Below are 27,594 nucleotides of genomic sequence, written 5' to 3' on the forward strand. Positions count from 1 at the left end.
GTATGTGTGGACTGTGCACTAGAAATGGAAAATTAAGACACGTTAACTTCCAAAAGGAGCAGCCCTTATAGGAAGTGGAGACACCAGCATATTGATCACAGAAAAAGATGGGTTTAGAAAAGCCACGAGTTACGATTCTGTGTATTTTAACAGCATACTTGCTGTGTCATGCTATACAAGACAAGATAGGGTAGACTTGTTTTGTGCCATTAGAAAAGGCAAGAGCTGTCTTAACTCTCAAATACAATCAAGCCAAGAGTTTATATTTGGCCTCATGTGGATTTGCTTTATTTCCTTACAACACCTGCTTTCTGTCCTTCAGACATTCTTCCGATCCATACTCATGCTGCTATCGTTGTTGCTTCATTCCATGCTGTTTCAAGATAAACCACTTAGAATGCAATACGGTTAGTAAAATGTTTTGTATTCCAGAGCAGTTGGCACTCAAAGGGAGAGGCCAGAAAGGCATACTAAGTTTGTGGTTTCTTTTTGGAATTACTAGGCACCCTCCGACATTTCATGGCTGAAAGTAGGGACACTCTTGTTTACTTAGAACAGTCCTTTTCTTGCACTCAACATCACTCCCCCAGTGCTTCTGCCTCCCTCCTCCTGTTACATACTGCTTTTCTCTGCTTGCTGAATGCTATATTAGTATAACCCTTATGCTGAATTATGAGACAGCTGTATAAGGACCAAACTAGATGCAACATTTGCCGTATGGTTAGCCCTGGTGTGTCAATTGTATAGGGTGCCTGCGGCAGCAAGCTGGATCAGAACCAGGGAATGTGGTTTGTATTTTCACCCCCACTGTGATCCAATCTGAGCTGGCACTCCACGTCTGCTATTTGCGATGGACACAAACAGTGGTGTGCAGTCACTGGACTCGGGGGACTAGTCCCCTAAATGTTCTCTGGTGCCTCCTTTGCAAAGCCCAGGAAGCTTCTGCCTGGCTTAGGGAGGTGCAGTGCTCACATGCGCAATGTCAGGATTTCACATCACACCCATGACATCGACCCCTCCCTCCTTGCCCCTTACAAGCTAGCGCCTCTGGCCCTAAATGTTTCCCTGTGAAAATTTCCACTGCACGCCACTGGTACCAGAGAAAGAGGGTACACTTCTTTCATTTTTTTGGCCCCACTGTGTCCCATTCAGAACTGGGAATCCTCCGTGCCTGCTACTTGCAATGGGTACAAATCTTCCATTTGTGCTTCCTGGAGTCTTCCTCCCATTTTGAATAGTAGGCTTTGGGGTCTCTGATTCTAAACAGGTTGGCAGCAGAGGGAAATAATTAAGGCCCATCCCCACCCACAACCCCTCCTGACCCAGCTTGCCCACCCACCCCAAACCAGTTAGCAATAATAATAATAATAATAATAATAATAATAATAATAATAAATTTATACCCCACCCATCTGGATGGGTTTCCCCAGCCACTCTAGGTGGCTTCCAACAAAATATTTAAAATACAACAAAACACCAGACATTAAAAACTTCCCTAAACAGGGCTGCCTTCAGATGTCTTCCAAAAGTCAGATATTTGATTATTTCATTGACATCTGATGGGAGGGCGTTCCACAGGGCGGGCGCCACTACCGAGAAGGCCCTCTGCCTTGTTCCCTGTAACCTCATTTCTCACAGGGAGGGAACCACCAGAAGGCCCTCTGGAGCTGGACCTCATTTTCCGGGCTGAACGATGGGGGGTGGAGACGCTCCTTTAGGTATACTGAGCCCAAAGCCCAGTACTACCTTGAAATCCTGCAAAGGTCCAAAGTTTCCCTTGACAGAACGGTCTAAAATTCAAAATATTGCAGTGGCATGGCAGCGAAGTCTCCGAGAGCCAAACTAGATACGATAGAGGCGGCCCCACGTCTGACATTCCTGCATCGCAGGGGGGTGGGCTAGATGACCCTCAGGATTCCCCTCCTTTCTATGATTGTATGTATGAAGCAGTGCGGGCGAGGGGATCCAAACTCCCCCCCACCAGCCCCCTGCGATGCCCCAGCCACTCTGGGTGGCTTCCAACACATATAAAAACATAATAAAACATTAATCATTTTTAAAAATCCAGGATCAAGTCAGAAACAGGGCTGGCTTCCATAAATCCAGGACTGTCCCTGGAAAGTAGGGACACTAGGAGGATCTTGCATTAAGAAAACCCAATCTCCTTAAGGCTTCGGTCCTCTTGCCTGCTTCTTCCATGGAGAACTGACCTTCTAAGCTACAAAGGGGGTTGCCTCCTCACAGCAGGGCCAGCCCCTGGTTAGGGAATTTTGGCCTAAGAACAACTGACAGGCACCATGTTGTGACTACCCCTGTCTTACAGCTTAAAAGACTAGACGAGTGGGACATTGGCCTTGGGGGGATGCACACCCTTAATTGTGTCTTCCCCAAGTACAACTCTCCTTCACCTAGAATCGGATATAAAGTGAAATAAGAGGCTGAACCAGGCATCCCCAAACTTCGGCCCTCCAGACGTTTTGGACTACAATTCCCATTGTCCCTGATCACTGGTCCTGTTAGCTAGGGATCATGGGAGTTGTAGGCCAAAACATCTGGAGGGCTGCAGTTTGGGGGTGCCTGGGCTGAACCAAATGAGCATCTGAGTGGAGAGGTGGTCATTCTGCTGCACTGCATTGCTCTGAATGGAATGCACACTCAAACACAGAACCAGGTGGTCACTCTGTTGGAAGCAATGCAATGTGCATGGACAGTTCACATGCAGGTGTCCGTTTTCTTGTACAGTACACTCAAGTGCAGTGCTACTAGCTGCAGTCATTCATTCATTCATTTCTACCTTTCATCGGAGGACCACAGGGCAGTTTGCAGTATAAAAATACATAAACACACAACATAAAAGCAAACAAAACAATAACACCTCTCACTCACAAAGTTTAAAAGGCCACAGACTGTTTAATTAGCCAAAGGCCTGAGAGGCATTGCTCTCGGTGGAATGCACTCTCAGTGTATTTTATTAATCTGAGATCATTTTCGCCTGTTTTTCAGTCCTGTTGGATTCCCAAAATCAAAAGGTTTTGACAATAAAATAACTAGTGGAGAGACAGAATTTCCACATACAGTACTCCAATGTGCATTTGGATGTGCACCGCTTCACAACCCATGAAACATGTTCACAGGTCTATAGCTGTGTATTTTTACGCATACAGTAGCAGAAGAAGCTGTGTTCCATATAAAGTAGCTGTTTACAAAGCCCAAGAACATCTGTTTTCTATCAGCAGAACCTATACGATCACAGCATTGAACTCTGAATGAATAAACCGGTGTGTGTTCTTAAAAATGAAAAGCAGGAGGGTCTTTTGCTTGCAGTTTTAGTTCTTTTTCTTTTTAAAAATGTTTCAAGAGCCTGGAGTGATATCTTTACATCAAAGATTGCATATTTCCCTATCATCGAATGCAATGGATGATTAGGTCGCATAAATGAAGGGACTATATTCCAATTCTCTCCACTGTTGTGTGCTTATTATCTGCAATCCATAGTGAGTAAATGAGTAATTACTTTGAATGCAAAATAGTAATAATGGATGCAACCTCTGGCATGATGAAAATCGAATATAATTCCCATTTGTGATGTAGAACAGCAAAGGCTGCTTAAACTCACAGCCATTAATAGTGAATGATCAGACTGAAATAGGCAACAATGTTACAGGCTCCAGTACGATCATGAAAGGGCCTTTTGGGGGGATGTTTGAATTATCCCCCAAGATTTTTTTATGAAGCCTCTGGTATATTTCTTCCCAAAAGAGCTTATATCCAATTACAAACTCCCGTGTGCCGGAGACTGTATAACCACTAAATGAAACAAAAGAGGAATAACTTTGCTGGAACAAAATAAAATCATAGAATCATGGAACTGTAGAAACCACAAGGTTCTCTTCCGTCAAGGAGTCAAGGAGGGGTGTGAGCATCACACAGGGCTGGCTCTACCATTGGAATGAAGCAACCATGTCAAGCAGCACAGGCTCAAAAGTAAAAAGGGGCCCCCTGACTATCAGGTCCAGTCGTGTCCGACTCTGGGGTTGCGGCGCTCATCTCGCTCTATAGGCCGAGGGAGCCGGCGTTTGTCTGCAGACAGCTTCCGGGTCATGTGGCCAGCATGACAAAGCTGCTTCTGGCGAACCAGAGCAGTGCACGGAAACGCCGTTTGCCTTCCCGCCAGAATCCTATTTATCTACTTGCACTTTGGTGTGCTTTTGAACTGCTAGGTGGGTAGGAGCAGAGGCCGAGCAACGGGAGCTCACCCCGTTGCAGGGATTCAAACCGCCGACCTTCTGATCAGCAAGCCCTAGACTCTGTGGTTTAACCCACAGCGCCACCTGGGTCCCTCAACAGTAGCCCCTGAATATTCTTCCTACACACCCTGCTATTGCTACTGTTGCCTTTCCTTTGCCCCCTGCCCCAAATCTTCCCTGCTTCCTCAGGTGGGGTGGGGACACAAACACCAGACCCTCCAAGTGTCCCTATTTTCCAGGGACAGCCGCAGTTTTACAAAAGCCATCCTGATTTCTGATTGGATCCTGGAATGTCCTGCTTTTCCTTAGAGCATTCCTATTTTCATCAGAGAAATATTGAAGGGTATGGAGTTATGCGAGGCTAAGGAGATCAGTAACCATACAACCTCTCAAAGACATCTGAAGGCAGCCCTGCATAGGGAAGTTTTTTCAATGTTTAATGTTTTATTATGTTTTTATATTATGTTGGAAGCTGCCCAGGGTGGCTGGGGCAACCCAGTCAGAAGGACAGGGTATATATTGTTGTTGTCTTTGTTGTTGTTGTTGTATAGGATGTTTCTATTTTCATCAGAGAAATGCTGTAGGGTAGGCAACATTGAAGATTCAATTGTCAGTCCAATTGGTTTATGTATGTGGAATTTGGATAGGGTGCTATCTTATTTATCAAATTTGTATCCGCCCGACATCCATAGATCTCAGGGCGGGTCCCTACATAAAGAACACAAAAGGTATAATAAAAATAAGAACAGAACAGAACAGAACCAATAACCCCCCCCCTCCCACCACACATTTAAAAGGGCATCAGATGTCAATCAGCCAAAGGCCTGGTTGAAAAGGAATGCTTTAACTTGGCACCTAAAGGTTTATAATGAAGGTGCCAGGCGAGGCTCTCTGGGGAGAGCATTCCACAAACGGAGCCACCACAGTAAAGGCCTGTTCTTGTGTTGCCACCCTCCAGACCTCACGTGGAGGAGGCACATAAAGAAGGGCCTCAGAGGGTGACTGCAGGCTGCAGGTCGGTTCATATGGGGAGAGGTGGTCCTTGAGATATTCTGGTCTCCTTCTTTGCCTCAGGCTTGCCATGGTGTCGCAGGGCTGTTCAAAGACATTAGCTGCTTAAGATGAATGGCAAGACTCCACACATATGTACCAATTCTGGACCAGGAGCTGACGGCTCTGGCAATTGAACTGCTCTCCCCACACTGTCAATGGACTGCACACTCCTTTTGCACCTGATGGTCGAAGGTTAGCTTAGGGCGATGCAGGGGATAGGCTACGTGTCCTCCAGCAGCATCTGCTGCCTGAGGCAGCTGCCTCCCTCTCCCTAGTCACAGGGCTGGCCCTAGGATCAGTGTCAGTGCATCTCAGCTGGGGAATGGGGTAGCACTTCTGAGATTCCTTTTATCCCGTCACACCAACCCACAGACCCTCATGTACACCTGCTTGCACACAGCTGCTTTCATAGGGCTTTGAGCTGGGTGTGTACTCATTCTCACAAGTTCACTGGCTACTTTATGTGTTAGTGGCATATGGGCTTTGTTGATGGCATAGTCCCTCGTTGATGGGTCCTGGTGGCATTTCCAGGGATGCTCTTTAATGTTTGTCTTTGTCCCCCCCCCCCCCCGCTTCCAGGCTGAGCACACACTGGATATGGCAGACATGCTGCCTATACCTTCAATTGCAATGTGAGTATAAATCTGCTCTGTACGGTTCATAAGCAGCAACTTGCCAACTGTCCTCCTCTGGCTAGCCAGATCTACCCCTGTAGATCAGGGGTCAGCAACCTTTTTCAGTTGTGGGCTGGTCCACCGTCCCTCAGACCATGGACTATATTTTGGAAAATAATATGAACGAATTCCTATGCCCCACAAATAACCCAGAGATGCATTTTAAATAAAAGCACACATTCTACTCATGTAAAAACACCAGGCAGGCCCCACAAATAACACAGAGATGCAATTTAAATAAAAGGACACATTCTACTCGTGTAAAAACACGCTGATTCCCGGACCGATTGAGAAGGCGATTGTGCATCTGGCCCCTGGGCCTTAAGTTGCCTACCCCTGTTGTAAGATCCAGGGTACCAGAGTCTGGAGCTGCAAAGGTGCTCATAATTCTAGGAAGTTGGTGAATGTTCACACATGGAAATTCTGTTATGGAACAATGGTCAGTCATCAACACATCAAAGAAAGATCTTTAGGTCTGTGCAACTCCTTGACATAAATGTGTTGTAAAAGGTGGCACATCAGAGTTACCTTTGCACCTTAATGTAAATATTACTGCAAGTCATTTCTTCAAAGGCATACGGCAAAGAGGGAAGTGGTTTTACAGCCCCTCCCTTCCTGCTATGGCATGTGTGGTTTTATTTAAAAAACTGACAGGAAGATGGGTAGCACTTAGCTTTAAGAGATACTGATACTGTCAAGTTCCCGTTCAAGTCCAAAAGAGTAGCTTTTGCCTACTGAAAAGACAACTTGGCCTGCCCAGTTCAAACAGACTAAGTGAATAAAATTCCATTTCCCAGTGCAAGACTAAATACAGACATTAAAGAATCCCTTTCCTTGGAATAATGCACACTCATGTCCAGTTTAAGATCCAATATCAACTTTTTACTTTAGTTGAGATCCCTGCATTGCAGAGGGTTGGACTAGATGACCCTCAGGGTACCTTCCAACTCTACGATTCTATAAAAGGGGCACACCCACAACGCACTTTCAGAGCAAACAGATTTAAAGTACTGTATGTGGGATGCCTTTAACAGCTGAAGATTGCTGCTGTCCAACCCAATCTAGCAATAATCAGCGATAATGACCAAAATATCTACAGCGGTTGCTATGGGTAAAGCATTTGCCCATTTGCCCAGTTCCTGTGCATCAATAAATGCACCGACCCTGTGCCAGCGCAACCCGTCAAGAGAGTTGGCACCCTGACTCCCCTCATTGTTGCCAGCCGCCTTTACCATCAAGCAGGCTGATTTGCACAATACCCGTACTTATTATACAAAGTCTAACTTTATTTGTTGTTGCAACCATCCTGGTCATTTCATCCAAAAAGGAAATAAAAGTATTCTGTGCATATTGTGCAAAATATGCCGAGATCCAATGTTGAAATACAATGTAATACACATGTTTGTTAAAATGTATTACCCCCCCCCAAATAAGTTTCGATATAGTTGCCACAACAAATAAACTTAAAACTTTGACTTATTGGGTGGAGCGTTGGCACTAGCAAGCACATGATCTGCCCCACTCCCTGTGCTCCATATTACTCCCAATAATTGTTTTCCTTGCACAGAAGGCTGGAATCTTCTTGCACACTTAACTTGGTCCACTAAAAGTAGTTGGAAAATCATCTTTCCAAGTAAACGCGCATGGAACCAGCCTCTGAGGCTACAAATAAGCTATATGCTTCCGAAGGAGCCGTAAGTAGGGATAGGGATGCGCGGGGGGGGAGGGGTCGTCCCCCGCTGTGGAATCCTCCTTTTCCCACCCCCAAACGCCCTGGCTTTCACCATCTCCTTATATGGACTCCAGAATGTCTGACGTCACCCCCAACGCTGGGAAAACCAGTGTCGGAGCAACCAAACCTCCTTTGGGCAGGAGAGCTGGAAAGAGAGAAGGTGAGGGGAGGAGGCGAGGGCAGGGAGGATCCAGGGGTGGAGTCGGAATGCAGATCGACGCGGGCGCTCCTCCAATGAAAGCGAGCGTTGCCCTTCCATCATTGGCCGAGGCGGGGAGGAGGCGGGGACAGACGGTCCCCTTCTGCCCAGGGTTGCAGGAGGAATGCAAGGGAAGGGCAGGGAACGGGTTAGGCTGCGCCGGCTGAAAAGCGCCGCCTGCCTGCAGAAGGGGCGTCAGTCAGCGCTGCCGGGCTAGGAGTTGGGAAGCCGCTGCGGGAGAGGCTCGGCGTCCGCGGAGACTTCTTTAAGGAAGCTGGGTAGGGTGGAGGAGAAAAGAAGAAGATAAATTGCAATCTATACACAGTTTTGTTCCAAACCTGGGGGGAACTGCCCGCTTTTCACTCGCAGAAGTTACATAAATATATTGCTTCTCCTTTGCACCGTCGTGGGAACCTGAGCAACCATGCCTGTCTTCCACACCCGCACGATCGAGAGTATCCTGGAGCCGGTGGCGCAGCAGATCTCCCACCTGGTCATCATGCACGAAGAGGGCGAGGTGGACGGCAAGGCCATCCCGGATCTCACCGCTCCCGTGGCCGCCGTGCAAGCCGCCGTGAGCAACCTGGTCCGGGTGAGTTGAGAGGGACAGAGCCTGCTTGCTTGCTTGCTTGCTTGCTTGCCTGCCTTGGGAGGCTCGGGATTCTTAATTTCACTGCGGAAGAAACGCGGCTCCCTTAAAATAAATGAATGAATGAAAACACACACCCAACCCTCTTGCTCTCCCTCTCTGTGTGTGTCCCAGCAAACTTCAATCGGGCCCCACCTTAAGTCCCCCTCCCCCGCAAACATTTTTAAAAAAGCGTTTAGGGAATGCAAGAAAAAGTTCTGGCAGCAACGAAGTTTTCACTGCAGGAGGAGTCGAGATTAATCCCCTTGGTGTGTTCCTGGTTTTGCCTCACTGGCTGGGAAATGGCTGAGCTGTCCCATGTTGACTTTCCAGGTTAAAAGGTCTTCTCTTCCCTCCACCCAACAAAAGGAAGGAGGGAGGAAAAATTCCTTCCAAGGCTTCCTGACAAGTTTCCCCTTCTGCCTTCCTCCTCCTTATCAAACTCCCGTTTAGTTCCTTGACACACCCAAACTTGCTTTGCCCCTCTTTCAAACAACAAAAAAGCAATAGGGTTTTTTTTTTAAAAAAAGTTAATTTTAGTTGAGTTTAAAGTCGAACAGAGATCGCAGGTCAGCAGGCCGAGTGATTCAGAATATGATTCACAAAGCTTACGGAATCGAAAGAATACAGAATAATAAGCGTATTTTTGATAGCAGAATAAGCCAGGGCTATAAATACGTCAACGGGACCTTAACGGAGAGTGTTAATCATAACTCTCAGAATATAACCTCAAACTATCCCTGGATGACCGTAAAGGCCAAAGAGTTCTTGCCAATTAAAGCAGCCAAATCCATTTGAAAGCTGGAGGAGGTGATTGTTCGGGTTGTTAGTGATATACACCATAAAATCATACCAAGTAGAAATAAATTTGTCCTCCTTGTCTTGGCCTCTCAGGACCAGTTACTTATAAGATAATTTTCCCTTAAAGAGCTGTTTCCCATACCGTGGCAGACCAGAATAGTTTCATTTATAGATCTCCATGTTTTATGAAGCGCTTAAAAGTAAGCCCAACAGGTATCATTCAAAGTTATTTCTGTGAATTTCTTGCTGAAGGTAGATAGGATCTGGATATGTCCCAGTCTTGGGTGTTTCTGCTTCTTCTCAAACTCCACATTTTCCTCCTCGTCTGCAAAGAGAGAATGCTACACATGCCATCTTGCATTCTCCTCCTGGCTCTCTTACTTCCTCCTCTTAGGAATGTCGGAAGCTACTGTTAGGCTGAGTTGGATCCTTAACCTACATAGCTCAGTATTCCCTTACACTGAATCCAGGACAGTGACCTCTCCCGGCCCTATTTGGAGATGTTGGGGGGTGGGGTGGGCAGCCAAACCTGGGACCTTCTGCACATGGGTAGATGCTCTGCCGCTGAACTATATTTCCACTGTGTGGCCCCATTCCAGCTTCCTGGCAAGGCTTGCTTTTCATAGTATCATAGAATTGTAGAGTTGGAAGGGACACCAGGGATCATCTAGCCCAACCCCATGCAATGCAGGAATCTTTTGCCCCTGCGTGGGACTTGAATCCACAACCCTGACTTTTAGAGCCTTGTGCTTTACCAACTGTGCTGTGTAGTGGATTGCACCACTTTCTGATGCTGCCTCTGAATGGTGAAGCCCCGGTTCCCTGCCCCACCTCTTTCTTGCACAGTCTTGGCCAGCTATGACAGTGGGAATGTATTATTGGCATAATGTCTTATTGTGTTTCTGTGAAGGAGGTTTTTTATTAAAAAAAAATAAAAATAACAGAGGGGCGGCATCACTCTCTCGCTGTTCCCACCCCACCCCAACCCCTTTGCCCCTAAGCATTGTTACTTGACGGGTGGCGCTGTGGTCTAAACCACTGAGCCTCTGGGGCTCGCCAATCAGAAGGTCAATGGTTTGAATCCCACCCGACGGGGTGAGCTCCTGTTGTTTTGTCCCAGCTCTGTCCCAGCTCCTGCCAACCTAGCAGTTTGAAAGCATACCATTGCAAGTAAATAAATAGGTACCGCTGTGGCGGGAAGGTAAATGGCGTTTCCATGCGCTCTGGTTTCTGTCACTGTGTCCCGTTGCGCCAGAAGAAGTTTAGTCCTGCTGGCCACATGACCCGGAAAAGCTGTCTGTGGACAAACGCCGGCTCCCTCGGCCTGAAAGTGAGATGAGCGCCGCAAGCCCATAGTCGCCTTTGACTGGACTTTACCTTCCTGGGGTCCTTTACCTTTTAAACCTGTTATTTGATACCAGGTCAGACTACTAAAACTGTTGCGAATTCTGGGTGGGGGTGGGGGGTCATTTTCTTTGAGAGCATGCCCTGTGGTGCTGAGGAATCTGGAAACAAGGGACCGATTGCACAGCTGCCTCTCCTCCCATTTCTTCCCCTGCCCTGCATGTCTCTGCATTGTCCTCAACTTTCCAACTTTCCATCCCCTCTAAAGCATTGTCCTGTTCCCAAAGGAAGCTCTTGTAAGGCTCTGCACTTCTGCTTCTAGTGTTGTAAATGTAAAGGTACCCTGTTAGGTCTAGTTACAGACGACTCTGGGGTTGTGGAGCTCATCTCGCTCTATAGGCTGAGGGAGCCGGCGTTTGTCCGCAGACAGCTTCTGGGTCATGTGGCCAGCATGACTAAGCCGCTTCTGGTGAACCGGAGCAGCGCATGGAAATGCCATTTGCCTTCCTGACGGAGCAGTACCTATTTACTTGCACTTTGACATGCTTTCGAACTGCTAGGTGGGCAGGAGCTGGGACTGAACAATGGCCCTAGGCTCAGTGGTTTGGACCACAGCGCCACCCGCATCCCTTGTAGTGTTGTAGTACCTCATGTTTACGTTTGCTCCTGTAGTAACCGTGTTGTCCCCTTCAAATCCACCTTGATCATCCCTTCAGCCGGCTATTCTACCCCTTCCCCCTTCCCTAGGCCTTAGATACTCTGAATCACCACTTTCTTTTGATAAAGTTCCTATCCTTTCAGGTCCAAACAGTGCTTTCCCCTTACTGCATCCTTAAAAGGATTTAGATTCTTTACGAACTGTTTTCCTGTGTTAGATCAGTTTCACTGTGTGTAGGGGGTGTAGGGTTCCCCCTTTGCATTCCTGCCCTTTCATTGACAAGACCTTCCCTTTCCTTATTACACCTTTGCTTTGCGAGTGAGAATAAACCATGCTGTTATGAAGCTTACTTGAGCTACTGTTCCTTTGAAGCTTCAGTCTCTGCGACTTCTGGTCTTGGCACGCATTCCCCACTCTCCTTTCTAGCTTTTCCCACACTCCCCTTCCAGGCAGATAGAAGCGAACTGCAAGTGGAACAGCTGCAGAAAACATCTCCGACTCCCAAAATATTGTATTGGACAGTCGTCAACCACCAGAGTTGGTAGATAATACAGTGTATGTGCGTTCTCCAGTTCTCCCATTTTCTTCAGGTAGACTGTGGTGGGATCTACATACACACGAAAATGCTTTTTTAAAAACGTGTTTTAAAAAAACCCATCGAATTTTCCATAAGGCTCACCACCGCCATCTAGTGTTAAATTGTATATTGCACTTAAAACACGTTTGAAAAGTTTTATTTGCAGCTGTATAGCTGAGTCTTGTGTATGTATTGTTCTTTCTCCACCTTTTCTCCATAGAGTTCATGCAGGATTCTCTCCCCGCCCCTTCTGTTGTTGCCCATTCAGAACTCTTGTTGCCCATTCATATACTGCCCTTGCTTGCTTCATCATGCTGCATATTTGACACACGTTCTCTCTGTGCTTTCTTTTGCAAGGGTGGGGGATCTCTCACATCTAAAAAGCCCAATAATGCTTGGCGCATATCTTCGGTTCAAGCCCACGCCACCTGTGTCTCTTGCAGAGTTGTAAATCCTTTCATATTGATTGATTTTTGTGTGTGCTGCTAATTAGACGGCTAGTTCAACAGCCCCAATTGCAACAGTTGCTTACAACCTCACGGCACCGGAATTTGTTTTGGAATCTATTGGCCACCAACTTGGATGGCTTTAAAAGAGGATCAGACAAATTCCTGGAGGAGAGGGCTATCAGTAGCTACTAGCCTATGCTCTGCCCCCACAGTTGGGAAGCAGCAGTGTTTAAAAATACCAGTTGCTGGAAATCATGGGAGGGGAGAGGGCTCTTGTGCAAATGTTCTGCTCCCTGGTTTCCCTTTGGCCACTGTGAGAACAAGATGCTGGATTGGATGGCCATTGGCCTGATCCAGCAAACTCTTTTTATGTTCTTATTTCATCTTGTTGGTATCTAAATGCCAGGAATATGACACAGTTTGCGGATTCTGATTCTGAATATTACACATGTTTTCTATGTTTCTATAATAGCAGGTGGTGGGTGGAGCTTGTTCCTACGTTATACTGCCAATCGCTTTTCCTTAGCGGTGAAGTGGTTAAAACTGATTTTCTTACATGCGCTTTTCTCTTGCATGTGGTTGGTTTGTTGCATCTGTCGGTGCAGGGGAAGCAAACCACCAACTTTCTTCAACCTGCAAGGTTTTATAGCTTGCATGAGTCTGGATATGTTGTTGGCATGTTAGCAGCATTTATTTCTGAACGGATGCTGAGGTTACATTTTACCCGATGTGTTCCGCCACTGTATCGTAGCTCAGTATTGTTGATGTTCAAAAACCAGTGCTAATCTCTTGAGGGAGCCATACTGAACCAATTTCTTTCAGAAGCCAACTTTTTAAAATTGCAAGTGGGGGATAAACAGGTTGGATCACTTTTCATGAATTCAAGTCAGGGAAGAAGCGCTCTTGTCACTTTTTAACCCTTTCGTTTTCTGCTTTCAAACATGGAACTTTAATGAGGTCTCTGTGCGTTGGATAGCTGGGCTTGGGGCTGTCTGTTGATTGAAATTAATTCTGTGCTTCACTGCAAAAATTTTAGTAACAGGTAGGATAATGCTTTAGCTCTTGTGTTGAAAACTTCTGCTTGTTGAATTGTGCATGTTTGAGTGTGGCAGGGTAGGATTGTATTGGCTCTCTAAAAACACTTCATTACTTTGAGGTGCATCAGGAGCTGATTTAGGATAGTAAACATGTGTGTTTACTCACGTGTAAATTGCACTGAGCTCAGTGGGCCTTACTTCCTTTTTTTTTAGGATTTCACTATAAAGAGTGTAAGCTGAGTGTAAGTTCAAAACTCACACCAGTCATGATTTTGCTAAGGTCCAAAGCAAACCAATACAGTGGTATCTTGGTTTGCGTACGTTTTGGATTACGTGTCCTGGTTTGCAACCTTTTTTCTTGGATTACAACCCTTTTTTTGGATTATGAACAAAAAATTTTTGGAGGCCCCATCGGCGAAAGTGTGCCTTGGGTTACAACCTGTTTTGGTTTACAAACGGACCCAAGGTACTACTGTATTTGCAAACACTCTTGTTACATGACAGTATCCTATTATGCAAGTACATTCTCCTTTAAACTATTGCCTTCCAACAGTTGTTGGACTTCCATGATCCCTGACCATTGGCCATACTGGCTTGGGCTGATGGGAGTTGTAGTCCAACAACATCCGTACGGCACCAGGTTGGGAAAGGATGTGCAAGGCTATTTGAAGAATTTATTTGAGGGTTTTTTTGGGGGGGGGGAGGATATATAAGTAATATATAAATGTTGTTTAGTTGCAACATTGAACTTGGTACCCATTTTTTAAAAAATAATAATAATCATGTTTTAATCTGAACTAAGGTCAAAGACATGCAAATGTATGTGCAAAGTGATGTAAAATTAACTTTTTTCTCTTTCTTTTCTTGATGGTAGGTGTGTTTTCAGCATTTACTCCAACGTTTGCTAAGTGTGGAGTTTCCCTTGTGGTAGTGCTTCAGGGCATAAAGTAGCATTTATTATTTAAGATGACTGAAATCTGAGATGTGGAATTTCGTTTGAAGGGGAATGCAGTTGAGTCAGGAAATTAAACGTAAGAACAACAATAAAAACTGAAACATACAACTTTTGCAACACATCACATGTTGTTTAAATTCGGTTTTGAACTTCTGATATGGGTGTTCCGCCAAATGTAGTGCATTTTGTTTTTTTTAAAAAAAACAAAGTTCCAAACTATTGCTCTTTTCATTTAGGTCTGATTATTTAGCACGAAGGGACGTGGATGGTGCTGTGGTCTAAACCACTGAGCCTAGGCCTTGCCGATCAGAAGGTCGGCGGTTCAAATCCCCGTGACGGGCTGAGCTCCCGTTGCTCGGTTCCTGCTCCTGCCAACTTAGCAGTTCGAAAGCACGTCGAAGTGCAAGTAGATAAATAGGTACCACTCTGGCGGGAAGGTAAACGGGGTTTCCGTGCACTGCTCTGGTTCATCAGAAGAGGCTTAGTCACGCTGGCCATATGACCCAGAAGCTGTACGCCAGCTCCCTCGGCCTATAGAGCGAGATGAGCACTCAACCCCAGAGTCATCCGTGACTGGGCCGAACAGTCAGGGGTACCTTTACCTTTACTTTTATTTAGCATGAAGATGGTGGCAGTCGTGAATGGGTTTCATTCTTTCCCCCCTTAGACGATGTTGTTGGACTATAACTCACTTTGACTTGAATCTTAATTTTAGAGGTCAGGAACCTGAAATCCTGTATGAAACGAACACAGAAATCTTGTATGCATTCTTGCGTCGTTTGGGATAGTTGCATTTACTGGAAAGGTTTGTTGCACGTTGGCTATGCTAGTCAGATTTAGTGAGGAAATACCATACAGCCATCAACTGTGTAATCCTATACACTATAAGTTCTATTGGATTTAATGGAGCTTACTCCCTGCAAGTGGTCAGCACTAGATCTCTCTTTAAAAATTGGTTGTACTGTACTCAGTTCATAAATTATAATTGGCATGCTGGATGAGATTCAAAGCAGCGTTTGTTTGCACACATGGGCTCGTCTGCTTCCTTTTACCAGACGCAATTCCATATACGGTACCTTCTGAACCCCAGCAGTCCTGCAAGGTTGGATGTTGTTGGAAGGAAGTATTCTCCCTCCTCTGTGTCTGCAAGGAAGTGCTTTCCATTCATGCATGAGAGGGTCGGGTCGGGTGTGTGTTACTCCCAGCAATGGTACTATAACTTGTCTGGACTGTAGATTTGATATTGTTCTTTAAATCTTCTGGAATTAGTGATTGGCTGGCAGTGTTAACCTTATTGATTATCTCACCGTTTTGAAGAGCTTGCATTGGAATTGACCTCTGCCTGTGTATCCAGAAGTCAACAAAATAATGTACTGTTTTGGGGTGCGTCCAACCTCTAAACCACTTCAGACAGCCTTACTTCAGAGACTCTTCTTAAGTAGTATGCTGTTCAGAGTAGTGGTCCTGTTCTGGAGGAGGCAAGAAATTTTATTGAACAAGCAGCTGCTTTAAAGGAAAACAGAAGCCTCTTCTGCTGAATGTGGCTTCTATCAGAAGGAGAAGGTTCTAGTAAATTAGTGTTTCCCTCGGCAAGTCCTTGATCATAAACAAGTGGAAGAAAATTTAATTACTCACCCTAATTGTCTCTTTGCGGCAGCTGGAATAATACAGCCTCTGGAGGGAGAGGGAGAAGTCTCTCTTCTTTAGCAGCCAAGAGGGAAGTTCTGCTCCCAGGACAAAGGCCTTCTGGAGCTATAGCACTTGTTGCTCCACCACCAATAGCATAACTCCTTCAGAGGCAGTGATCTCTTCCTCTGCTTCCCCCTTCCCCAGAGGACCACCAAAGCTGACATGAAGCTTGTTGAATCATATGTTTTCCACGTTCTGGATTAAAGCAGGGCTTCCAATGTTTACATCAATAGGAGTGGGGAGGCGAGAGGGGCTGAACATTCCCCTGCCTTGCATTTATGCGTTCTGTTGTCGCTGGTACTCCGCTCCCCAGTTGGGTTCACTTCTTATATTGGAACCACACGCAGACAAAACAGGCTGGTGGGGGCTCAGAGTTTGGATCTCCTCACCTGCACTGCTTCATACATAGAATCATAGAAAGGAAGGGAATCCTGAGGGTCATCTAGCCCAACCCCCTGCGATGCAGGAATTTCAGACGTGGGGCCAACTCTATTGTATCTAGTTTGGCTCTCAGAGACTTCGCTGGCATGCCACTGCAATTTTTTTAAATTTTAGACCGTTCTGTCAAGGGAAACTTTGGACCTTTTCAGGATTTCAAGGCAGTACTGGGCTTCAGCTCAGTATACCTAAAGGAGTGTCTCCACCCCCATCGTTCAGCCCAGAAACTGAGGTCCAGCTCCGAGGGCCTTCTGGTGGTTCCCTCCCTGTGAGAAATGAGGTTACAGGGAACCAGGCAGAGGGCCTTGTCGTTAGTGGCTCCCTCCCTGTGGAACACCCTCCCATCAGATGTCAAGGAAATAAACAAATATCTGACTTTTGGAAGACATCTGAAGGCAGCCCTGTTTAGGGAGGTTTTTAATGTCTGATGTTTTATTGCTTTTTTATTAGTAGTATCATTAATTCTGTTGGGAGCCGCCCAGAGTGGCTGGGGAAACCCAGCCAGATGGGCGGGCTATAAATAATAAATTATTGTTATTATTATTATAGTATAATGTTCCTAATAATCTGCACCCAGTTGGGAGCATATGAGCGCCATACAGGCTCATGCACTCCTGTCTACCTGCCTTTTAATTGCTTTGAGAAATATTCTGCGCCAAAGCTCCAACTCTTAAAGAGATGTGTGTACTCGGATCACTATTTCACTGAGTCTAACACTCCTCTGAAAAAGTAGCTGTTATCAGGAAGTAATCTAAAAATAATCCCAATAATGTTGAGAAGGGTCTGGTCATGATCTTTCAGATTTATAATTATAGCTGTCCAAGGGCCATGTGAGTACAGGTTTCTAGCAGTTGCTAAAAGTAAGGCAGATGATTAATGTCGCCATACTGATCTTATCTATTTGCTCTGAAGTAAAGGGTGTGGATGCTGTTATAGAGTGGCCCTTGGCCATGTTAAAGGAAGCAAAGCATGTTAAAGGAATTCCAAATCAACGCGGGTGGCGCAGTGGGTTAAACCACAGAGCCTAGGGCTTGGCGATCAGAAGGTTGGCGGTTCAAATCCCTGCGACGGGGTGAGCTCCCGTTGCTCGGTCCCAGCTCCTGCCAACCTAGCAGTTCGAAAGCACATCAAAGTGCAAGTAGATAAATAGGGACCGCTACAGCGGGAAGGTAAACGGGGTTTCCGTGCACTGCTCTGGTTCATCAGAAGAGGCTTAGTCACGCTGGCCATATGACCCAGAAGCTGTACGCCAGCTCCCTCGGCCTATAGAGCGAGATGAGCACTCAACCCACACTAACTACTACACCACCCTGGCTTCCTAGAGTACTTCTGCTATGGGGCAGCTGTATAAATTATGTAGGTTAAAAAAATATGGAGAAAGCAAAATGTCACTTAGAGAAGGATCTAAAATATTTTCCTTTAGGCTTGAGTTTGCTTTATTCTGGATTGTTTTACTTGATGTTTCAATGTGATATAGACCGCTTTGGGATATAAAGTGGTATAGCAATCCCTGGAATTGGTTCACCACCTTGCCTAGAAAGGGAATTTGGGGGGCTGGCTTGCAATCTTCCAGCACCGTGAAATTTAAAGAGGGCTCTTTCACTGAAAATCTTAACAATGGCTTCCTTCAGACTCCTTAGGAAACATTTTGCGCTTTTTCAGCCCTCTTGGCCAAGCCTCTTCCGGCTGCTTTCAGCAAGTCAGTGAGGGCAAATGTCAAATGCCCAGCTTGACCTCAGCCATCCATGGCTGTCTGTCCACATCCTCGGGCTGTACGAATTTTATGCAGTCTGTTTCTGGTTATCAGTCCTAGTTTGAGGCTAAATCTTGTTTTGAGAGTTAATGAAACAATTAAGGAAATTGTAATTGCTTTGCATCTGTTGAGTCGTAAAGGAATTGCTCTACATGGAACTGGGCTTTATGGAAGCAGAAGACAATACTATACTGCAAGCTTACGCCAAACTCTGCTATGTGAGTTCACCTGAACAATTCAATAGTGCTTTGGTCTTTAAACTCCCCTTGTTTCTCTGTAAGGCTATCATCAAAGCTCCTTCTGGCTTACTATTTTTGTAATTGTGAATCTTCACTTTGTCAACCGTGGTTCCTGCTGTGGAAGAATAACCTTTGCATCCATGTTAGGACATTCTTAACATGACTGAGAGCAAAGTTTATGCAAGTCTGTCTGGTTGTTGTTATATTCCGGAAATGCTTGGCAAATGAGCTGATTGGTTGATAGACGGGAAAAATGTCTCAATTATGGGTTCATGTGTTTTGAATTTGTGAAGTAAAGTCATTAATGGGGGTCCAAACTTGCTGCTAAACTTATTGTAGCTAGATAGTGGAGAACTCCTTTTTTTGAAGCATGGTTGTCATGGGAGGGAAATACTGTATAAAAAAAATAAAATTAATGGAGATCATGAGGCAAAGGATGAGGCACTTGATTATTCCACCAACTGCACTCAAATGTTCTAGGAGAAAAGTTTCTGTGAATTGGTAACTAAATGGACTGCATTTATGTCAAAAGGTATGATCTGTTGCTTTTACCCCAATAAGAATTGTTACTGGTAGTTGAACTGTACACAAGAGTATTCTCTGCAGAAAGAAAACAATATGTAAAAATCATTATTTCTTTGAGGAAATATTGTGGCATTCATTCTGGGCCAGCTGGGATTCTTGCTCAGTCCTTGAGGGGTATTGCACAGTCACACGCATTCTTGAGCCCCCCCCCCCCCCAGCAACATTTGTGGTTTTAAAACCAGAGGGAAGGGAGGCATTAGCCACAGAATGTGGTTTCTCTTCCACCTTAAAACAGTCAGTTAACTTACCTGTGGGTAAGTTGTACCTGCAGAGTGTACTGAAACATTTGCTTTTCCCCATTCTTAGTGGCTTCATGATAGGATGTAATTGCATTTGCTGATTTCGCAAAAGCCCATCGAGGGAGGGCTGCACACTGGATGGTGGGAAGATTTATTTGTGGCGTTAGTGGTTAATGGCGTGTTCTTCTTCAGAGACAATTAATCTCTGCAAGTATCTGTATAGTTGAGTTAGCAGTCTCGCCCCCCCCCCCCAAGCCAGGCTACTTCTGTGAGGAAGTTTCTTCATTCGCAGAGTTCATGTTGGCTTGCTGCAAAATCTAGGCGTTTGCATCACTAGCTGCGACACATGTATTAGTGTTGCATAGAACTTGGTGGGCCAATCCTTGTTTGTGATGGAGATTGTAGAGCAGGCATCCCCAAACTGCGGTCCTCCGGATGTTTTGGCCTACAACTCCCATGATCCCTAGCTAACAGGACCAGTGGTCAGGGATGATGGGAACTGTAGTCCAAAACATCTGGCGGGCCAATGTTTGGGGATGCCTGTTGTAGAGTGTTGTAAGCCTTCTGTGGGATTCACAAATTCTGGCTGGCCTTGGTAGCTGGCGATTTTCTGCTAGGCAATGGTGAAATCCTGTTCTGCCATGATTCTCTTGACCAGTGTTTCTCAACCGCCGTGAGACGCTGGCTGGTGTGCTGCGACGTGCGGCGACGAGAAGGGCGATTTGCATTGTCACGTGCCTGGCGGCCGCCAATAGTGAGCACTGACCCACCGAAAAGGAAGCTGGCTGGGTCACGACGCGGGGCGAGCGCAGCTCTCAACAGCCACCACCACGGGAGGGTGGTTTTAGACAAACTTAAAGAAGCTGGCTGGATGAGCTCAACCTGAAACTTGCTGAGCAAAGGATTGTGCTGGCAGAGAAATCAGCGGCTTCTGAAGCCTTATTACAGGAGATTGCAACCAACACAGCAATTGGCAAGTGTTTCTTACAGTCATAATTATATAGTCAATATAGGGCGGCACAGAGTTAAATTTTTTAACTTTTTTAATGGTGGTGTGCCTCGTGATTTTTTTCATGGAACAAGTGTGCCTTGGCCCAAAAAAGGTTGAGAAACACTGCTCTTGACAAAGGCAAGGCTGCAGTTGTTATTGAGTTATGTATGTGCTTTGATTTGTAGAACAACAACTAAAGGTTTATTAAGTCATCTGTTGTGTGTGTCCCCTGTGCACAATTTTCAAGTGGTGCACTTGAGAGCTGCTGCTTCTGTCCGCTTCCTCCATCTCCCGTTTTTATAATTTTGTCCTGATGATCCAATCAATGATACACATTAAGGTCTTCCTGAACTTCATCACGATGACCTTCTTTGCTCTTGCCAGAGAGGAGGGAAGGGAAATTGGCCAGAGTTGGGAAAGGTAGATGCTACGCCATCTATGGCGAGTGACTGCATTTGTTGATTCCTGATTTATTTTAAAAAGATGCTAATTTTCAGATCTTAGCTTTAGGGTGCAAAGTGTACAGAGCTAATTTAGATGTTGTGAAAATATTCATCTTGAACTTGCTCATTTTCAACTTCCAGAGTCCGGGAGGAGGGTGTCCTTCCCTGGAAAATGTGCAGGAACTAGCAGTTCTTCAGAGTTAAGCTGTAGATAACAAGTCGCAGATTACATTGTGGCAGTTGTTTGCCACCAACCTGGCAAACGCTTCCTGTTTCTTTTGCTACAAATCCTAAAATGAATATAGAGATAGTTTGTTTCAGTGTTGTGACTTCAAGTGTAACAAGAATAAAACGTATTTAGACATAATACCCAACCCAGCCGAAAACATTGCTCACAGAGTAAAAAAAGAAATGAGCCTTCAAGACCTTCCAAAAACCTTGCAATGTAGTCACTCATCACAGGTCTAGGCGGAGTGTGCTTCAAAGCTGTGAGGCCACCATGCCAAAATTCCTGTCCCTCCTGACCAGCAACATTACATCTCTCTGACACAGTGGGTCGGTGTCTTTTGCTGTTAACCAGAAGGTTGGTGGTTTGAGCCCACCCAGGGACAGCTGTGGGCAGGATTCCCGCATTGCAGGAGTTGGACTTGATGACCCTTGAGGTCCCTTCCAACTCTACAATACAACAACAACAATTTATTGTTTATACCCTGTCCATCTGGCTGGGTTTCCCCAGGCACTCTGGGTGGCTCCCAACAAAATATTAAAAATACAATAAAACATCAGACATCAAAAACTTCCCTAATCAGGGCTGCCTTCATTTGTCTTCTAAAAGCCAGATAGTTGTTTATTTCCTTGACATCTGATGGGAGGGCGTTCCACAGGGAGGGTGCCACTACCGCGAAGGTCCTCTGCCTGGTTCCCTGAAAGCTCACTTCTCACAGTGAGGGAACCGCCAGAAGACCCTCGGAGCTGGACCTCAGTGTCCAGGCAGAAAGATGGGGGTGGAGACGCTCCTTCAGGTATAGTGGGCCAAGGTTGTTTAGGGCTTTAAAGGTCAGCAGCACCAAGAAGAAGAAGAAGAAGAGTTTGGATTTGATATCCTGCTTTATCACTACCCTAAGGAGTCTCAAAGCGGCTAACATTCTCCTTTTCCCTTCCCCCCCCCCCCACAACAAACACTCTATGAGGTGATTGGGGCTGAGAGACTTCAGAGAAGTGTGACTAGCCCAAGGTCACCCAGAAGCTGCATGTGGAGGAGCAGAGACACTAACCCGGTTCACCAGATTACAAGACTACCGCTCTTAACCTCTACAACAAAAGAGGTTTAAAGACTGTCTCAAGGCAAATCTTTAAAAATGTAGTATAAACACTGACAACTGGGAAACACTGGCCTGCGAGCGCTCCAGTTGGAGAACAGCCTTTCCCAAAGGTGTCATGGGCTTTGAAGACACTCAAACTCAGGACGCAAGGGAGAAACGTGCTAAGAGGAAGGCACGCTTGGCAAATCCACACCGTGATCAACTTCTGCCCGGAAAACAATGCCCCCACTGTGGAAGCACGTGCGGATTCAGAATTGGCCTCCACAGTCACTTACGGACCCATTGTTAAAATCGTGTTTATGGAAGACAATCTTACTCGGCTACGAGTGATCGCCAAGGAAGTTATGTTGTCTCGGCAGCCACTCCCAGTTACCAATCTAGCTGCCGCATTCTGGATTAATTGTAGTTTCTGGGTCACTTTCAAAGGTAGCCCCACGTAGAGCGCATTGCAGTAGTCCATGCGGGAGATAACTAGAGCATGCATCACTCTGGCGAGACAGTCTGCAGGCAGGTAGGGCCTCAGACTGCGCACCAGATGGAGCTGGTAGGCAGCTGCCCTGGACACAGAATTGACCTGTGGCTCCCTAGGAAGTGGGCATGCCCAGGAGGGCCTCCAAGGCAGATCTCAGTGTGGGGGCCTGGTGGGACCAGGGGTAGGCAGTCCAGCAAATATTGCTGACTTCCTATTCCAGAAATTCTGTTTCAGAAAATACACTTTCTGGGATAGGTGAACTGCGGCTGCTGGCAATTCTGCCAGTCTGCTGCACTTAAAAGTTGCATACCAGGTAACATCAGAAAAACCTGGTGTGAGTTACGTGAAGTGCTGATCTAGTGTGGGGCAATGAAGAGAATTAAAAGCCCCATTCTCCAACAACTCTTCTCCAGTCAAATTAACACCCACCCACCCTGCAGTGCCACTTTGCATTGAGGAAAAAAACATGGGATTCAGCCACAGGCCTCGCTTTTCGTGCGTGGTTTGGCTCTTGGATTCTCAATCTGGCTCCTCTGCAGGTTTTTCCTCCGTCATCTTAAGCGCTGAATAGATTGAGGCTGTCTGGAGACACTGCAGCTGTTCTCTCGCTTCACTGTTCATTTGCTTCTCAGGGCCAGATCTTCTCTCTTGTCCTGATGAATAGGCTGCAGTAAATTTTGATGGGTGATTCCAGAGTTGTCTGTCTGCCTGCTTGCCTGCTACAAAGTGGTTCAGTTCAACTCTGGTCTGCCAACAGTGTAAATCTTTGTTCTCTGGGCTAGCAGTCTTGGCAGGATGTAGGAGAGGCCGATGGAGACACTTGAAAGAACTAGGCATCCATTGAGGACAATTTCCTTGTAAGGATCTGATGGGAATAAGCTTCTCTCTCTCTCTCTCTCTCTCTCTCTCTCTCTCTCTCTCTCTCTCTCTCTCTCTCTGTGTGTGTGTGTGTGTGTGTGTGAGAGAGAGAGAGAGAGAGAGAGAGAGAGAGAGAGAGAGAGAGAGAGAGAGAGAGAGAGAGAAGCAGCTTAGCTTCAGCTTCTGAGTGGGGAGTGATATAACCCAGTATTTTTGATAGTCTAGGTAAGGATGTTGACAGTCACATAATAAATCTAAGTGACAGATGAGCCATAAAAATGCCAGGGGGGGGGGGGAGAGAATGTAATTAAACCAGTATGTGGGGAGATGCTTTGCTTTTTGACACAATAATTAATCTGTTTTTACATTAACAGTACTGGAATGTCACCTTGAGCTAATGGTTTGCCAGTGAAGAAGAGGCATCAAAGTGAAGGGCTAGGGCAGAAATTCTGTTTGTTTGCTTTCACTTTCCCCACCTTCCTTTGTGTTGGAACTTCTGTGTGCTGCCATGGGGGGGGGGGGTTCCCAGTTAGGAACTATTTAATGTTCCTTATTGGGCAAAGCTAGGAAGAATTTACTAGCACACAATTCCTAAAGGCTATCAAAACCAGAAAAGGGTGAGAATTATTAGCAGGCATCTGCCTTTATTAAGCATCGAGTCCTGTAATGTTGCAGATCACGATGTGGCCCAGGTTCTGCTGATGGGTTTGAAGTTGGAGCATTGCATTGCCAGATCATGGATGCGCTAGGGAACTCTGTGTAAATTCCTGCTAGTAGTTTGAGTTGACAGTGGAAAAATATAGATACATTCTGATTTAACTGTTTTTGAACCTGTAAAATGGGCACACGAGTAACACTGTTAAAAATATATTGTGTTGTGCATGTGACAGTGTGGCTCACACATTGACTGTCCGGACTGTGGTTGCTAGGAATTTTTGGTTGCTTAATGAATAAAACAGTCCGTGATCCTGCTTCTTTGCAGGAAGGTACACACACACACACACACACACACATACACACGAAGCTGTGAACTGGCAAGAGATGCTGGGCAGTGACACTGGTTTCCCAGAAAATTGTGACTTAGAAAATGGGGAGGGGGGAGATTCTTAATACCCTAAATCAACATGGTTATTTGAGTTGTATTCAGTATAATATAATTGAAAAGTACACATCATCATAATTTTTGTTGTTGTTTATAAAATTTAAATACTGCCCTTCATCCAAGATCACAGAGGGGGTTAAAACATGGGTAGATAAACGAAGGCCTGGGGGCCAGATCTGGCCCAATCTCCTTCTAAATCCGGCCCATGGATGGTCCGGGAATCAGCGTGTTTTTACATGAGTAGAATGTGCGCTTTTATTTAAAATGCATCTCTGGGTTATTTGTGGCACATAGGAATTGGTTCATTATTTCCCCCCCCAAAAAATATAGTCCAGCCCCCCACAAGGTCTGAGGGACAGTGGACCAACCCCCTGCTGAAAAAGTTTGCTGACCCCTGGGTTACAATATAAAACACAAGCATACATATCATACTATCCAACCCAAAAAATGCCCCTCATAGATGGTTTAATTAGCCCAAGGCCTGGCTGATTTAATTGTACATGCAATAAAAATATTTCCACCACCCCCCAGTAGCTAAGTTTAGTTGAGTTGAAATATTTGATTTCAGGAAAAAGGTCAGTAGAGCACATTTAATGTTGTTATATTCAAACAGACCCAAAGCTTATTTTTAGTGGACTATTTGTAAATATTTTAAGACAGATTCAATAGCACCAAGTTCCTTAAAACTTAGAAGACACATAGAAGAAATAACATCTATACCACTTTCATGTCAATTTAACTGCCTTGGTTTTCCCCAAGGAATCCTGAGAACCACATTTTTATTTTATTTTGTTTGGTAAGCGTTCTGCACATTTGCTTACAGATACCACATGCTTACTTAGGGAGATAGAAATGGCTGTTAAACTGGGTTAAATCTGTGGTGTGGACTGCTGGACTGAAGCTTTCTTCCCTCTCCTGCCCCCCCCCCCCCGTGCCAAGAAGAAACCCTGCAGATTTTTGTTTTGCCTGAGAAATATGCTAAAGAGTATATTTAAAGAGGAAATGTGGGGATGTATATTTGTTGTTGCTTTGTGCGATTATTGATAAAATCTGCCAACAGATCATTGAGGAAGTGATAGAGCTTTAAGTCCGTAGCGTAAGGTCAGTTCCATACAGTCATTTCAAAAGCGGTTACAGTGTGGTCCTGATAACGCCAAGGTTGCAGGTTCGATCCTTGTATGGGTCATTTGCATATTCCTGCATTGCAGCGGGTTGGACTAGATCAGTGTTTCTCAACCAGTGTGCCTCCAGATGTTTTGGGACTACAACTCCCATCATTCCTGACCACTGGTCTTGCTAGCTAGGGATGATGGGAGTTGTAGTCCCAAAACATCTGGAGGCACACTGGTTGAGAAACACTGGACTAGATGACCCTCGGGGTCCCTTCCAACTGTACGATTCCATGATTCTTTATCTCTCTCCCACCTGCCTATGGCCAGTAGCATCGCCTTACCTCTTAGATGCAGCAGATGAACCTTTAACGCAGGTCTAGGCATGCCTCCTGGTAAGTAACTCCCACTGAGTTCTGTGGGACTTCTTCCCAGGTAAATGTGTTTTAGGATTTCAGCCAAGTTTCTAAACAAATGGCAGTTTCATGCTTCACATCCTCGACCTTTTGAGGAGTGTCCTCCTCCCATATTTTTTCCTGATACCGACAACACACTTAGGCAGTTGGTTGCCCTGAGGCATTGTGTGAGTGACTCCTGTCAGTTGATAGGAAAACCAGTCACTTGCTCTGTGTTGTTTGCCTGACATCGTCTCTTCCTTTACTTAGCAACGGTAGTGAAGGCAGTTTCATATAATTTACAATCAGCAGGATTCAGGAGCCAGGGAACCTAGAAACCTGAAGCTTCAGGGGGGGAAAATGACAAAATCTGCAACAAAATGTATCATGTTCTGCAAATTTGTATCTGTGTGGCTAAAGGCCTGTTCTTTATTGGGCCAGTGTGAGCTGTTCACTCATTTTGTTAAATTGTGATGTAGCCCACAATAGTAGTCTCTGGCTCCTTGTATTCTGAAATGGAAAGTGTTTGTTGTCTCCCCCTCCCCCTGATTTGACATACTTTGTGTGTAGTGATATTCTGAATTTTGGTGGTTTATAGTCTCACCATGATCATTAAAAAGCTCTCTGTAATATATCACATTTAGTTCTCTCTGACCAATTCTTGTTTATCGTGTGGATATTAAGCAGGTTGATTATTTTGGGGGGGGGCAGGGGTTGTGTAGTTTTGCACAAGCATGCAAAACATGCTTATCATTTAAAGGCAGTTGTCAAAACAGCCAGCCAAACACAAAAGCATTATCAAGCCTGCAAACCAAATATTTACTCAAGTTTGCTCTGATTTTAAGACGCAGCATTGACAATCTGGTGGGAAACAAATGATTCATAGAGAGTGTTATCATTGGGGCTCCCCAGCTGTCTTAAGAATTAAAGAACAGATTAAACAGATTAAATAACAAATAAATATCTGATGCTGATGCTAGCTAAATAACTATCAGTTAAATATGAATTCATCTTTCATCGGCTGCTAACAGCACAAGGGTTGGAACTATAATGTTCCATGCGTGTTTGTATAGAATAAAGTAGTTCAGGAGAAACCCAGCAGAAAACTAAAACCTAGAATTGAGTGTGTTGATGGACAGATGCCACATAAATGCACTAAGGATAAATAATAGCATTTTAAATTTAGTGTAGTTAAGGTTTCAGAGTGTTAAATATTTATTTATTTTTACATGCAGTATTGCTTGTATAAAGTTTGTAGCAGCAAATGCTGCTGTAAGGAAACAACTCTCATGAACTTCCTCTCAGTTGAGGACAGAAGATGGTATTCTTTTTGGGTTGGCCATATGCCTGGAAACTGAACAAGTCACACATCTGCACCAAGCTGTCATGGACATTTCTCTATAAGGTTTCCGTCTATATTTATCCTGAAACGCAAAATAAGAATAATAATAGTAATGACCTGGCCATTCTTTCCAGTTAAATGGCGGTGTGTTATAAAGGTGCATCTATTCCAAGGGTCAGCAACCTTTTGGGGGGGGCGGTCCTCCGTCCCTCAGACCATGTGGTGGGCCGGACTATATTTTGAAAAATAAAATGAATGAATTC

General features: G+C 45.2%; 1 protein-coding gene and 1 long non-coding RNA gene across 3 annotated transcripts in view; both read left to right on the plus strand.

Moving 5' to 3' along the window:
* The first annotated feature begins 319 nt into the window (after positions 1-319).
* Positions 320-7,680, plus strand: LOC148685570 (uncharacterized). The gene is made up of 3 exons (XR_015949973.1): positions 320-407; positions 5,880-5,932; positions 7,542-7,680. It is a non-coding gene; the product is annotated as an uncharacterized LOC148685570 (long non-coding RNA).
* Positions 7,681-8,112: 432 nt separating this feature from the next.
* The window catches only part of VCL (vinculin), a 79,246-nt gene continuing 59,764 nt past the window's right edge, over positions 8,113-27,594 (plus strand). For both annotated transcript variants that reach the window (XM_035138681.3, XM_035138683.3), the window contains exon 1: positions 8,113-8,497. In XM_035138681.3, coding sequence (XP_034994572.1) covers positions 8,330-8,497 — 168 coding nt within the window. In that variant the 5' untranslated portion in view covers positions 8,113-8,329. The remainder of the gene's footprint in view (positions 8,498-27,594) is intronic.

The sequence above is a fragment of the Zootoca vivipara genome, chromosome 5 (assembly GCF_965207765.1).
Source record: "Zootoca vivipara chromosome 5, rZooViv2.hap1.1, whole genome shotgun sequence".
Classification (NCBI taxonomy): Eukaryota; Metazoa; Chordata; class Lepidosauria; order Squamata; family Lacertidae; genus Zootoca; species Zootoca vivipara.